Below are 13092 nucleotides of genomic sequence, written 5' to 3' on the forward strand. Positions count from 1 at the left end.
CTGAGCTTTTGGAAAGTGGGGACAGGATTGGTCCAAGTCAGCATGGATTCACTGAAGGGAAATCATGCTTGACAAATCTTCTGGAATTTTTTCAGCATGTGATCAATAGAGTGAACAAGGGTGAACCAGTGGATGTTGTGTATCTGGACTTTCAAAAGGCTTTTGACAAGGTCCCACACAAGAGGTTAGTGAGCAAAATTAAAGCTCCTGGTATCGGGGGTAATATATTGACATGGATAGCGAACTGGTTGGCAGATAGGAAGCAGTAAGTGAGAATAAATGGGCCCTTTTCAAAGTGGCAGGCAGTGACTAGTGGGTTACAGCAGGGTTCACTGCTGGAACCCATACAATGATTTGGATGACGGAATTGCATTTAATATCTCCAAATTTTCAAACACTAAGCTGGGTGGCAGTGTGTGCTGTGAGGAGGATGCAAAGAGGCTGCAGGATGACTTGGGCAGGCTGCTTGAGTGGGCAAACACTTGGCAAATGCAATATAATGTGGGTGAATTTAAGGTTATCCACTTTTGGTGGCAAAAACAGGAATGGTGGCAGTTTAGGGAAAGGGGAAATGTAACGAGACCTGGGTGTCATGGTGGAACAGTCACCGAAGGTTGGCATGCAGGTACAGCAGGCGGTGAGGAAAGCTAATGGCTTGCTGGCCATCATAGCAAGAGGATTTGCATACAGGAGTAGGGATGGCTTGCTGCAGTTATACAGGGCCTTGATGAGGCCACACCTTGAGTATTGTGCGCAGTTTTGGCCTTCTAATTTGAGGAAGCACACTGAGGGTGTCCAGCGAAGGTTGAAAATGAAAATGAAATGAAAATCGCTTATTGTCACGAGTAGGCTTCAATTAAGTTACTGTGAAAAGCCCCTAGTCGCCACATTCCGGCGCCTGTTCGGGGAGGCTGTTACAGGAATCGAACCGTGCTGCTGGCCTGCCTTGGTCTGCTTTCAAAGCCAGCGATTTAGCCCAGTGTGCTAAACAGCCTAATTCCTGGGATGGCAGGGCTGACATATGAAGAAAGACTGGATCGATTGGGCTTGTACTCACTGGAGTTCAGGAGAATGAGAGGGGATCTCATAAAAACATATAAAATCCTGATTGGACTAGACAGGCTAATGTGGGAAGAACATTCCCGATGTTGGGGATGTCCAGAACTAGGGGTCACAGCCTAAGAATAAGGGATAACCCATTCAGGACTGAGATGGAGAAGAACATCTTCTCTCAGAGACTTGTGAACTTGTGGAATTCTCTACCACAGAAAGCTGTTGGGGCCAGTCATAGGATATAGCCAAGGGGGAGATGGATGTGGCCCTTGCAGCTAAAGGGATCAAGGGGTATAGAGAGAAAACGGGAGTGGGATACTGAATTTGCATGATCAGCCATGATCATATTGAATGGCGGTGCGTGCTCGAAGGGTTGAATAGCCTACTCCTGCATCTATTTTCTATGCTTGTATGCAGTGAGTAGTGAATGCTTCATAAAGTAGAGTAAATTTTATTGATCATGGTAAAGATCTTTGCAGAACAGAAACCAATTTGTAAGATGTGGGGAGGATAGCCACCGAGTCCAATTTGCAAACCATCTGATTAAGTTACACTGCTAACTGTTAACTTTTGCAGCTTGTCATTCAATCTGTTACAAAAAACACAATTTTTTTCAGTGGCAAGAGTACTTTGCCTTTAGTTGGCAACAGTCAGCCTGCACAATGCCTTAGCTACTTCTTTCTTTTGCCTTTCTAGCGATGGGTTGGGAATTTATACGAGAACCGTGCAATGTCACTGTCAGGAGAGGAGATGCCACCACTCTGCACTGCAGGCCACCCTTCAGCAGTCCTCCAGCCAGAGTCAGCTGGTTCAAAAATAACCACCTTCTGATCAGCCAGGCAAACTCACACCTGCTCCCAAAGGAGAATGGCGACCTCACTTTCAGCAGGTGATGTACAGTTTTTAAAAATTCATTCATGGGATGGGGAAATCGCTGGTCCATCATTCGTTGCCCATTCCCTAATTGCCCTTGAACTGAATGGTTTGCTGGGCCATTTCAGAGGGTAATTAGGAGTCAAACTCATTGCTGCACATCTGGAGTCACATGTAGGCCAGACCGGGTAAGAATGGCAGATTTCTTTCCCAAAACGACATTAGTGAGCAAGATGTTTTTTTTTACAGTAATCGACAATCATGGCCATTATTTGACAATGCAATGACTCTGGGATGTAGAACTTCGTCTTGGGCGGAAACCAGGTGGGATAGTGTCAGCTGCTTGTGTACCAAACCCCTAATCAGCTCCACTGACTTCAATGGCGGCAAGGAATCCTTTCCCCCCTAAACAGTACCATCTTTTTTTTTTTATAAATTTAGATTAGCCAATTATTTTTTCTAATTAAGGGGCAATTTAGCGTGGCCAATCCACCTACTCTGCACATTTTTGGGTTGTGGGGGCGAAACCCACGCAGACACGGGGAGAATGTGCAAACTCCACACGAACAGTGACTCAGAGCCGGGATCGAACCTGGGACCTCAGCGCCGTGAGACGGTTGTGCTAACCACTAGGCCACCGTGCTGCCCGAACAGTACCATCTTAAAGACAACAGCCGCAGAAACGCAGCACTCCCTCAGTATTGTGCTGCAGTGTCAGCCTAGATTACAGGTCCGACTCCTTGTGCGCAGCTTGAACATATGACCATCTGGCTCGGAGTGGAAATATTGAATGAGAGAGCTTTGTAAAGTTTTAATGTGATGTTACTGTTGCAGAATAATGCCCTCTTGATCACAACTCTCTACTTTTAACTAAAGGGCTATTTAACATTTCTGAAGCAGAGTTATAAGGAAATTAAGTCGCTGGTCATGCACCTCAGTCTTCTGGTACAGACTGGTGTTGGGGCTGAGGTGGATCCTCATAGGTGCAGACTCAGAAGAATTACCTCGATGTGTGATTACAGAGCTATAAAGTGTTTTGGGAGAAACTAGATTTCTCTGTCTATAAAGTTGTGTGTTTGTCTTATCATTCCTGTGTTTCAGGCAGATGTGCTCAATTAAGTGTTTTTCAACGAGCTAATTATTTTCCTGAGATCATCCCAGTGACTTGTCATGAACCGCTTCATTCCTTTTCTGTACAGTGTTCAGGAATCTGATGATGGGGATTATTTTTGTCGAGCTTCGAATCCGTACCTCTCTCGTACTGTGACCTCTCGGCACATCAGTCTCAACGTGTTAGGTGAGTAAATACCTCACCAGATTCACGGGTGGTAGATGTGGCAAAAATAATTAGATTTTCTTACCTGTTCCTTTTGGCATTCTATCCGTTGGATGGTTTTTTAAAAATGTATTTATTTTTAAAAATAAATTTAGTGTACCCAATTAATTTTTTCCAATTTAAGGAGCAATTTAGCGTGTTCAATCCACCTACCCTGCACATCTTTGTGCTGTGGGGGTGAAACCCATGCAAACACAGGGAGCATGTGCAAACTCCACACAGACAGTGACCCGGAGCTGGGATCGAACCTGGGACCTCAGCGCCGTGAGACTGCAGTGCTAACCCACTGAGCCACTGTGCTGCCCTTGTTGGATGGGTTTAATGATCAGGAGATGTCATCTTGGAGAATTGTTCACAAAGAACAATAGTCTCAACAGATCATTTTACGAGTGAAAAATGGCAGCTTTGTATAATCGAGAATGTTTCTGAATAGTTCAGTTCATTTTTATTTTTCCTTTCCGGAATTCAGTCTTCGCTCAGTAGCTGAACTTCTGCTCCGGAACGTTTTTTAAAAATTCTTTCAAGGGGAGTGAGCATCACTGGCTAGGCCAGCATTTATATTGTCCACCCTTGAGAAGGTGGTGGTGGGCTAGCTGCCTTCTTGAGCCTGTGCACCCACGGAGCTGTTATGGAGGGGCACCTCGTCACGGCCCACCAGCCTAGGAGTGTCTGTTGTCGATTGATACTACTGAGTTAGTGAGCTGATGTTTAATATAATATTCCTCTGCCCGCCAAAACTTAAAATGAATGTCTGGAAATCTAGCAAAACGGCAGGCAGTGGATTATCACATTGAGCCTTCACCTGCTAATGCTCACATCTATAGTCATATCTATCTGCAATTTAAATGATTTATTTGAAGTCTGCCTCAGCGCAACAAACAATATAAAGAAAAATCTGCTGTTTACGTTGTTAGTTCTCAGCCATTTCTGACACATTTGGTAAAATGCTTTTGTTGCTTTTTCTGAAGTTTTGCCCAGTGTGACTGTGTATCCAAAAGTGAACAATGTACTTCTGGGCTCTGGAGTCACATTGTACTGCCAGGCTGAAGGGAATCCAGCTCCATCTGTGGTCTGGTACAAGGGAGACCTGCCAATTATAGTCGGAAGGAGGATATTTTTAGGGTGAGTTTGGCTATGCTCCTTAATGTCTGAATCGGAAACAATGGGAAATAACAGCAATTCTAAACACGCATGCCGGGGCTTTTCACAGTAACTTCATTGAATAAGCGATTATTATTATTAACATAACTCATATGTTTTTTTTAAAAATCAACAAATTGCAGAAAAACCTCTGGCCAATTTCTGTCATTGATCACTCAAGCGCAGGATCTCCTGCAATAAATCTCTTAATGTGCCACTATCAGGACCCTTCTTCATCATTATCGCCACCATTTATATTTCCTTTGTCTTTTTGTCCACGACATCTTTGTCAATCTCCTCCTATCGCTGGTCCTCTTTCCTGCCCCACTGCCCCCCCTCCCCCCCCCCACAACAGTATAAATCTCGCCCTACTTCCAGTTCCCTCTAGTTTTGAGAGTCATTCGGACTTGAAACATTGGCACTTCTCTCTCCCACAGACGCTATCAGACCTGCTGAGGTTGTCCAGCGTTTGCTTTTCTCCGACAAGAAATTGTTGCTTTTATGCTGTTAAAATGTACCAAACTCAGAAACGAACCACAGAAAGTTAGGACTGGTCTGGGGGGGAGGCGGGGGGGGGGGGGGGGGGGGGGGGGGGGGGGGGGGGTGTGTGTCTCTTTTAATCGTGAGACTTATATTCCTCCAATGTCAGTCAACCTCTCCAGCCCAGAATTGAAACCGTGGAGTTTTACTTCTGTAGGCAGCAAATTGTTCCTTGAGATTTTTAATTTTTAGTTTTAATTTTCTTCTTACTTTCCGTTTCTATCTCTTTTCTTTCTTAATCTAAGCTTCCTATCCCTCTCAGTAATTCTTTCTGCACGTGATTTGACTCTAATTTACCCGATTTCTTCCTTTGCCATTCCTCTGTTCCCGCAAATCTTATTCATGAACCAGACAGATTGTTAGTTTTGTTTTCACTGAGGTCCCCAATGCTCAATACACCGTTGTTGGCTCACACTCCCAGCAAATTACTCGTGAATACAATTTGAATTTTGTAAGGAATGGTGCATGTCGCAATATGTTTGGCTCCAGTAACATTGGGTCCGCATGCGCAGCCAAGAATTGAAAGAAGTGACATTAAACAAACAGATCACAAACCTTATTGTCATAATTGGTTCTGATAAGTCTCAGGGTGAGGTGTTCGTCATATATTGCTGAGTACAGCATATTCAAATACTAAGCTTTCAGCTGAAAATTTGCTTCAGAATCTATTTCCATTGGTTCTCTTTTGCAGTCCTTGGAGTTGAAGGAAGTTAGTTGAAACAGGACGCTTTGCCATTTAAATCAACTGATTATATTAATGTATTTCTTCGCCAAGTTGTCTTTATATTTCTAAGTCTGAATGTAAATTCTACGAGATGTTAGTAATGTTTTGTCCTATTCAGATTTGCTATGTCTCTTTTCTATTATTAATCTTCTGCACTCAGATTCCAAAATCGAACACTGCGCATTTCCCCTGTGGTCAAAAGTGACGAGGATCTTTACGTTTGCGAAGCGACAAATTTAGTAGGATGTAGCAACCAATCTACTGTTCTGAGCGTGGCAGGTATGATTATCTCATTCGCTCACCTTGTAAAAATATGTAAACTAAATAATCCGCAGAAACAATGCCTGATGGCTAAGCCGTTTGGGCTATTGAGGCAGCGTGTTTTCTACACGGCGATGATAAGTAGGACGAGAGCGATCAGATTATAGATTTGAAAAGGCACGTCTTTCCTTGGGTAGCACCCCCCCATGATCGTATGATTCTTGCTTCAGTCCTGCGGAGTTGCAGGTAGAAAAATCCAACTGTCTGCTCCCGCCGGAATCTGAAATCAGCTAAAATAAAGAAATAATAAATATGATCTAACCTGAAATGTCAGAACTGCAAAGAGTTAAACGATGGAGGAGAACGGCTCATTGTCGGATTTTGTGTTGCTGAGGCTGTTTCCATGGCGCCGTTGAACAGAAGCACGTTGACTCTGATGATTCACATTGTGGAAAAATTGATGGCTGTCAAAATATTAGCAAATTAGCAAATTTAAAGTGTTAACTAATTGTACAAAGTGTCAACATACTTTGCTGTTCCCACAGGATACATTTTGACAGTGATATAGCGGTTTGATATGGTTGACATACATTGAACATCAGGTTAAGGGTGAAATTGAAGGTTCTCAGTATAAGTGACACAGGGTACAAGGACACATGCATTTCAGTTCATAAGGAGAAATGGGGAAAAGGAAAAATAAGCGGCAGGATGCTCCGCCCCGCTACATTTCTGTTTCACCACGCCGGTGGGATGCTCCGTTTTGCCGGCTGGTCAATCAGGTTTCCCATTGTGGGGCAGCCCCACGCTGTCTGGAAACCCCCAGACGCTGGCAAAACGGAGCATCCCGCCAGCGGAAAATCCTGCCCAAGAAGCTTTTTCTAACTTATACAAACTTTACTAAAGAAATGAAATATCCAACAACCCTTTCTGCCTCCTAACAAAGAACATAAGACAACAAATGAGTAAGAAAAATATGTTAAAAATACAAAATTTATTGCATAGTTCTGGCCAGAAGGGGCCATGAGCTATCTTAGATTTTATTAGCGTATAATAAATATTTGACTTTGCTTTCAGACTATAATCATGGGTGGGATTTCCTGTCCCGCCACACCCGTTTTCCGGTACGGTGGGTCCCCGCCGGCAGCAGGATTCTCTGTCCCGGCAGCCAGCCAATGGGGTTTTCTATTGTTGGACAACCCACGCCCGTGGAGAATCCAGCTGCACATGTTCCATTTTCTGTCACAAGCGATGTAAGCGATGTTGGGCAGCAGGGTAGCATGGTGGTTAGCATAAATGCTTCACAGCTCCAGGGTCCCAGGTTCAATTCCGGCTTGGGTCACTGTCTGTGCGGAGTCTGCACGTCCTCCCCGTGTGTGCGTGGGTTTCCTCCGGGCGCTCCAGTTTCCTCCCACAGTCCAAAGATGTGCGGGTTAGGTGGATTGGCCATGCTAAATTGCGCGTAGTGTCCTTAAAAGTAAGGTTAAGGGGGGGGAGGATTGTTGGGTTACGGGTATAGGGTGGATACGTGGGTTTGAGTAGGGTGATCATTGCTCGGCACAACATCAAGGGCCAAAGGGCCTGTTCTGTGCTGTACTGTTCTATGTTCTAAGTTCTAAACGTGTGCATGATGGGTGTTGTGATCCCTGTAGAGAGCAGTAACTTGAAAAACATATTTTATTTTCTAGTGACTGAATGGAAGATTCACACATGATTTCAAATTTTAAGGCTTTTACTGTAACAAACAAAACAAACTAAAAGCAATATTGACAACTAGTCTGAAAAACAATCATAACGGACTTTAAACATTAACTCTGTTTCTCTTTCCACTGATGCTGTCAGACCTGCTAGATTTTCCAACATTTCCTGTTTTTATTTCAGGTTTCCAGCATCTGCAGTATTTTGCTTTTATTGAGTTACCACTACTTGGTAACCACTTATACTTTAAACTACAGAAAACAACAGAAAACCATGTGGTTTTTAACATGACCAAAAATCTACTGCCGCGGTTATACTTCACTCTATTCCTTGAACAGATACTTAATTCTCCCAGAGCTAGTTCAAAGCTATTTTACACTCCCAATGTTTTATTTCCTTTTTACTTTCCCGGCTTCCCGAACTATCTTTCATGATGAGGGTTACCCTGGATAATTCTCCCTCTAGCAAAAGCTAGGAAAATCCTCCAGCCTCATTTAAATCCTCACGAACTTGATCTCTTCAATCAGATCATGAGTTCTCACACGCCTTCTGCGTGATAAATATTAAAGATAGCATTTTCTATGCTTCAGATGGAAGACTGGTTGTCTCTAATACTCTGTTCTTTCTTTCTCCCGGATGTTTGCAGATGCCTTTGCCTCTGAAAAATCCTGAAACTCAATTTACAATAGTTTGCTATGTACGCCTCCCCTCTCTAAGTACATGTCCATAGTAAAGTGAATTACATGGGCCTTGCATCCAAGTAGGAATGATAATTACCTGTGCTCTAGACCCCCAACTCCATTCTATTTCAGAATTAAATAGACAGTTCAAAGAATAACTGATTATACAACCTGACATTCCTAACATCTCCTGGTGGGACTTGGAGACAGTCTATCCACAGTCAGCACAGATGCTCTTGCTGTTGCCTACCTGTGTGAACACCTTGCACCTTCTTCCCAGTAAAACAACCTGGGATCTCCTTTAACAAATAAGCTACCCTAGCTTGTTGCCAGGAATAATTAAGAACAGGTTTCATAACCGATTTAATTCCCCAATTTTATCCTAAACTGAGCTGAAAGTCCCAGAACGTAACAATCGTATAAACTCTGCACTTGTCACAAGGAATTTTCAGCAGAGTGACAATATTACAATGTAATATCAAACTCTGGACTGAGTACAGGTTACACCTCTCACTAAAATGAAGAGGAAAAGGTATTTTATTTTAAAATTAAGAACAGAAACAGTGCACCAAGAACAGGAAATGCCTAGGATAACAGACAGTTTATCAGCTGCAGACTAATAACAGTTGTCACAGAATTAAAGCATAAATAACGTTATTAAACATTTCAAAAGTGCCTTATATCTGATTCTCCGCAATAAGCTACCAGGATCTGGGCCGGGATTCTCCCTTGCGAGTCCGCCTCGCTACCACTGTCAGCGAGGAACGGGAATTTGGCGCTCAGCCAAATCTCCATCACTGCAGCAGGACCAGAGAATCCCGCCGCTGTGAAGGGACGGAGAATCCCGTTGGCGTGAAGGGACGGAGCATCAAAGTCCAGTGCAGCTGTCAGAGAATAAAGGGTTTTGAGGACAGAAAATGTGAGAGGCTCGAGCCCACCCCCTAATGGTCAGCTGCAGAACAGCAACAATGTTGCTCTCCCCGGGGTTCGAGGCATTGAACAGGTCATTCACCTTCCTCTTCTCTGGAGATCACTCATGGCTCAGGTTGCAGCAAAGCGATAAAGAAGGCACGTAAACAGATAATAAATGAGTAAGTGATTGAATGTATGTTTGCAGTAAGTAATACTTTCAGCAGTAGGTCATCGTGGCACTAGAAAAGTGAGACAGGGTAAGCTGGACAGGTGATATTTCCTTTCTTAATGCAGACTTAATCACCGATTAACTTGTTCATGTTAAACATGACTCTTGGCATTTGCAGAGCTCCTCTTTAATATCCTTCTACGTGCATTCATGGACATAATCTCAGAGTAAGACAGAGATGGGGCGGAATTTCTTCTCTCAGACGGTAGTGAATCAGTGGAATTCTTTACTGCAGAGGGCGACCCTGGGTCGTTACGTACGTTCAAGGCTGATATCGACATATTTCTAATTAGTACAGGAGTCAAGGTTATGGGAGTAAAGCGGGAAAGTGGAGTTGAGGGTTTTCACATCAGATCAGTCATGATCTTATTGAATGGCGGAGCAGATGCGATGGGCCGAATGACTTGTGCCCTTTTCATGGCTCGAATGACCTACCACTTCTCCCTTCATGGCCCCCATGTTGCCCCTGCCCCCTTCAGTCCCACCCCTTGGCAGTGCCAAACTGGCATCCAGGCAGTGCCAATCTGACCGTTCCAGATTGCCACTGCCATGGTGTCAAGGGGCAATACCAGGGCTATGTTCCCTGCTATGTTCCTGACCACCTAGGGGCTCCAATGGCCTTTGAGCCCCACGGCATGGTCATCGTATCTGGTCTCCGGTAGTGGAGGCCAGCAGTGATTTCCGTCGGCCTCACGCTGTGCCGGCAGGGAGAGAGAGAATACCTGGAGCCTGGAGAATCTGGCTGAAAACTCACCATTTAAATCCTGGTTTAAATATGCTGATCTGGCTAACATCCAGTGAGTACATTAACCAGATAGTGTCAGCTGCAGCGGGCCCTGTAGAGGGGCTCACCCACTATTCTCCTGGCACAGCAGGATGTGAGCCGGGTGCAACACAGCCAGAGAATTGCCCCCTTGGCCATCTTGGCTTTGTGTGATGGGTAAGATGAGCGAGTGGGAGTCGGCAATTTGATACCACCACACGCACAAAGGCAAGATTTACCTCTCTCTGTGTAATACCTTGGGATGTAAACTAGTAAAATATGAAGATTTGTACTCCAACAACAATCCCCCCTGCAACATTAATAGGTTCCAATCGCCAACCAAAGGAGACTGAATACAGGGTGTCTCTGGCTGGTCCAGGAAATGGTATCACTTGGAAATGTCATCATCCGGTGACCTTGGGGGCGATTCTCCGCACTCACGACGGTGCGGAGAATAGCGGGGGTCGTAAATTTTTACGGCCACGCTAGTCTGACGCCCTCCCGCTATTCTCCCCCCCCCCCCCCACGCCCGCCTCCCGACACGAATCGCTGCCCGCCGTTTTTTTACGGCAAGCAGCGATTCTCAGCTGGCCGATGGGCCGAAGTCCAAGCCCTTTACGACCGTTTTTAGGAACGTCAAACACACCTGGTCTGACCGTTCGTAAAAACGGCCGTAAAGTTCGGATCTTGGGAACCATGGCACCGATTGGCACGGCAGTACCACGGCCGTGCCAAGGGTGCCATGGGCCCGCGATCGGTGGGCACCGATCGCGGGCAGCGGGTGCTTACCCCGCGCACTCTTTGTCCTTCCGCCGCCCCGCTGTATCCATTCGCGGGGCGGCTGAGGGGCATCCCGGCCCGCGCATGCGCGGGTTTCACGCAAATGCGCGATGACGTCATCCGCGCATGCGCGGGTTGGAGTCTTCCAATCCTCGCATGCGCGGCTGACGTCATGTGACGCGTCAGCCGTCGCAAACTCTGGCAAGCGGGCTTAACGAAATTTGTTAAGCCCGCGAGGCCGGAGTTCACGGCCGCGGCATGCTAGCCCCGACCGGGGACCAGAATCGGTTCCCTGTCGGGGGGGTGGAGGCTGGCATCAAACCCGCCCGTTTTTGACGCCAGCCTCACGATTTCTCCCGGTTTGGGAGAATCTCGCCCCTTGTGTTTGTCGCTTTGCGTCACATTTTAGGAGCGTTATTTCGAGGGCAGGCTGCTCCTTGCGTCTGAAGACCGAAATCACAGCTGCTCTTCTTACTTTTCAGTGACTCCCATTATTGTCTCCTTCACAAAAGACCTCACCGTAGCGAACGGTTCCTCTGCTGCTCTAACCTGCTCAGCGATAGGAGATGGCGCTATTGTTTATTCATGGTATAAGAATGGGCATTTAATTAAAAACTCTGAACCAAAATACTGGAACAAGGGTAAACCCACATTTCAACGTATTCACTTTATTGTAACCTGTCTTGGCATTTGGACAGTTAAGTGTTTGCACAGCTACTAATTGTCACGTAGTTATGAGATACAAATGTTAATGATAATTTAAGCAATATGCATATACACTTATATGAATGAAACCCTAAGGGGATGAATCCATTCTCTTAATCAAGGAGCACTATCTGCTAATTAGGAAAATTAATAGAATATTACTGTTTATTGTGAGGGGAAGTAACGGCAGGGAGGTTAATGCTTCAGTTGTATAGGTCATGGGTCAGACTACATAATAATAATAATCTTTATTAGTGTCACAGGTAGGCTTACGTTAACACTGCAATGAAGTTACTGTGAAAATCCCCTGGTCGCCACACTACGGCGCCTGTTCGGGTACATTGAGGGAGAATTCAGAATGTCCAATTCACCTAACAAGCAAGTCTTTCGGGACTTGTGGAGCTGCCGGAGGAAACCCACGCAGACACAGGGAGAACGTGCAGACTCCGCAGACAGTGAGCCAAGCCGGGAATCAAACCTGGGTCCCTGGAGCTGTGAAGCAACAGTGCTAACTACTGTGCTACCGTGCCGCCCATCTGGAGTATTGTGTATAGTATTGGTCTCCTAATTTAAGAAAGGATCTAAGTGCATTAGAATTAGCGTAGAGAAAGTTTACCAGACTAATAACAGGACTGGGCGGGTTGTCTTCCGACGAAAGGTTGGACAGGTTAGGCTTGTATCCCCTGGAGTTTAAAAGAGTAAAAGGTGACTTGAGAGAAACATAAAATCCTGAGGGGTCTCGACAGGGTGGATGTGGATGGAATGTTTCCCCTGTGGGATAATTGAGAGTTAGTTGTCACTGCTGTAAAAAAAAAGGTGTTTCCTATTTGAGACAGAGATGAGGGGAAGAGGAGAGAGAGATGAGACAGAGTCTCCGAGGGCGGTGAGTCTTTGAAACTCTCTTCCTGAGTGGAAGCAGAATCTTTGAATGTTTTCAGGGCAGAGGTAGATGGATTCTTGATAAAACAAGGGGGTGCAAGGTGACAGGGGATGGACGGGAAGTTACAGTCAAAACAGAGCATGGTCTTATCAAATGGTGGAACAGGCCCGAGGGGCCGAGTGGACTCCTGCTCCTAACTCATACATTCCTGTGACTAATAATAAGAATAGTGTTTGCCACAAGTGGTCATTATAAAAACTTACGATAGTGAATGCGAGATGTGATAGGGAAAAGATTGAAATGGAGTTTAAAAAGAGGTGACTTGACTGATGAAGCAGCAGGAAAGCCAGGAATTTGGAAAAGAACCATTGATTTTGTTGGTTGCCAGATGTGCCATTTATGAGCAATAAGATACTAAGCATGCAGAAACGTGAGTTACACTCTGGGTGGGTTTAATTAATTCATGGTGTAACTTGTGCAAATTCCTCCTATTTCTCTCCTTTCCTGAAGGTGTTGACTCC

At 45.2% G+C, this 13092-nt stretch overlaps 1 protein-coding gene across 1 annotated transcript in view; it reads left to right on the plus strand.

Annotated features, from left to right (window-relative positions):
* Positions 1-13092, plus strand: part of LOC119955524 — a 66979-nt gene that overhangs the window by 28850 nt on the left and 25037 nt on the right. The window contains exons 6-9 of the mRNA XM_038781795.1: positions 1750-1942; positions 3126-3223; positions 4231-4384; positions 5827-5945. Of these exons, the coding sequence (XP_038637723.1) occupies positions 1750-1942; positions 3126-3223; positions 4231-4384; positions 5827-5945 (564 nt within the window). The remainder of the gene's footprint in view (positions 1-1749; positions 1943-3125; positions 3224-4230; positions 4385-5826; positions 5946-13092) is intronic.

Source organism: Scyliorhinus canicula, chromosome 21, assembly GCF_902713615.1.
Source record: "Scyliorhinus canicula chromosome 21, sScyCan1.1, whole genome shotgun sequence".
Classification (NCBI taxonomy): Eukaryota; Metazoa; Chordata; class Chondrichthyes; order Carcharhiniformes; family Scyliorhinidae; genus Scyliorhinus; species Scyliorhinus canicula.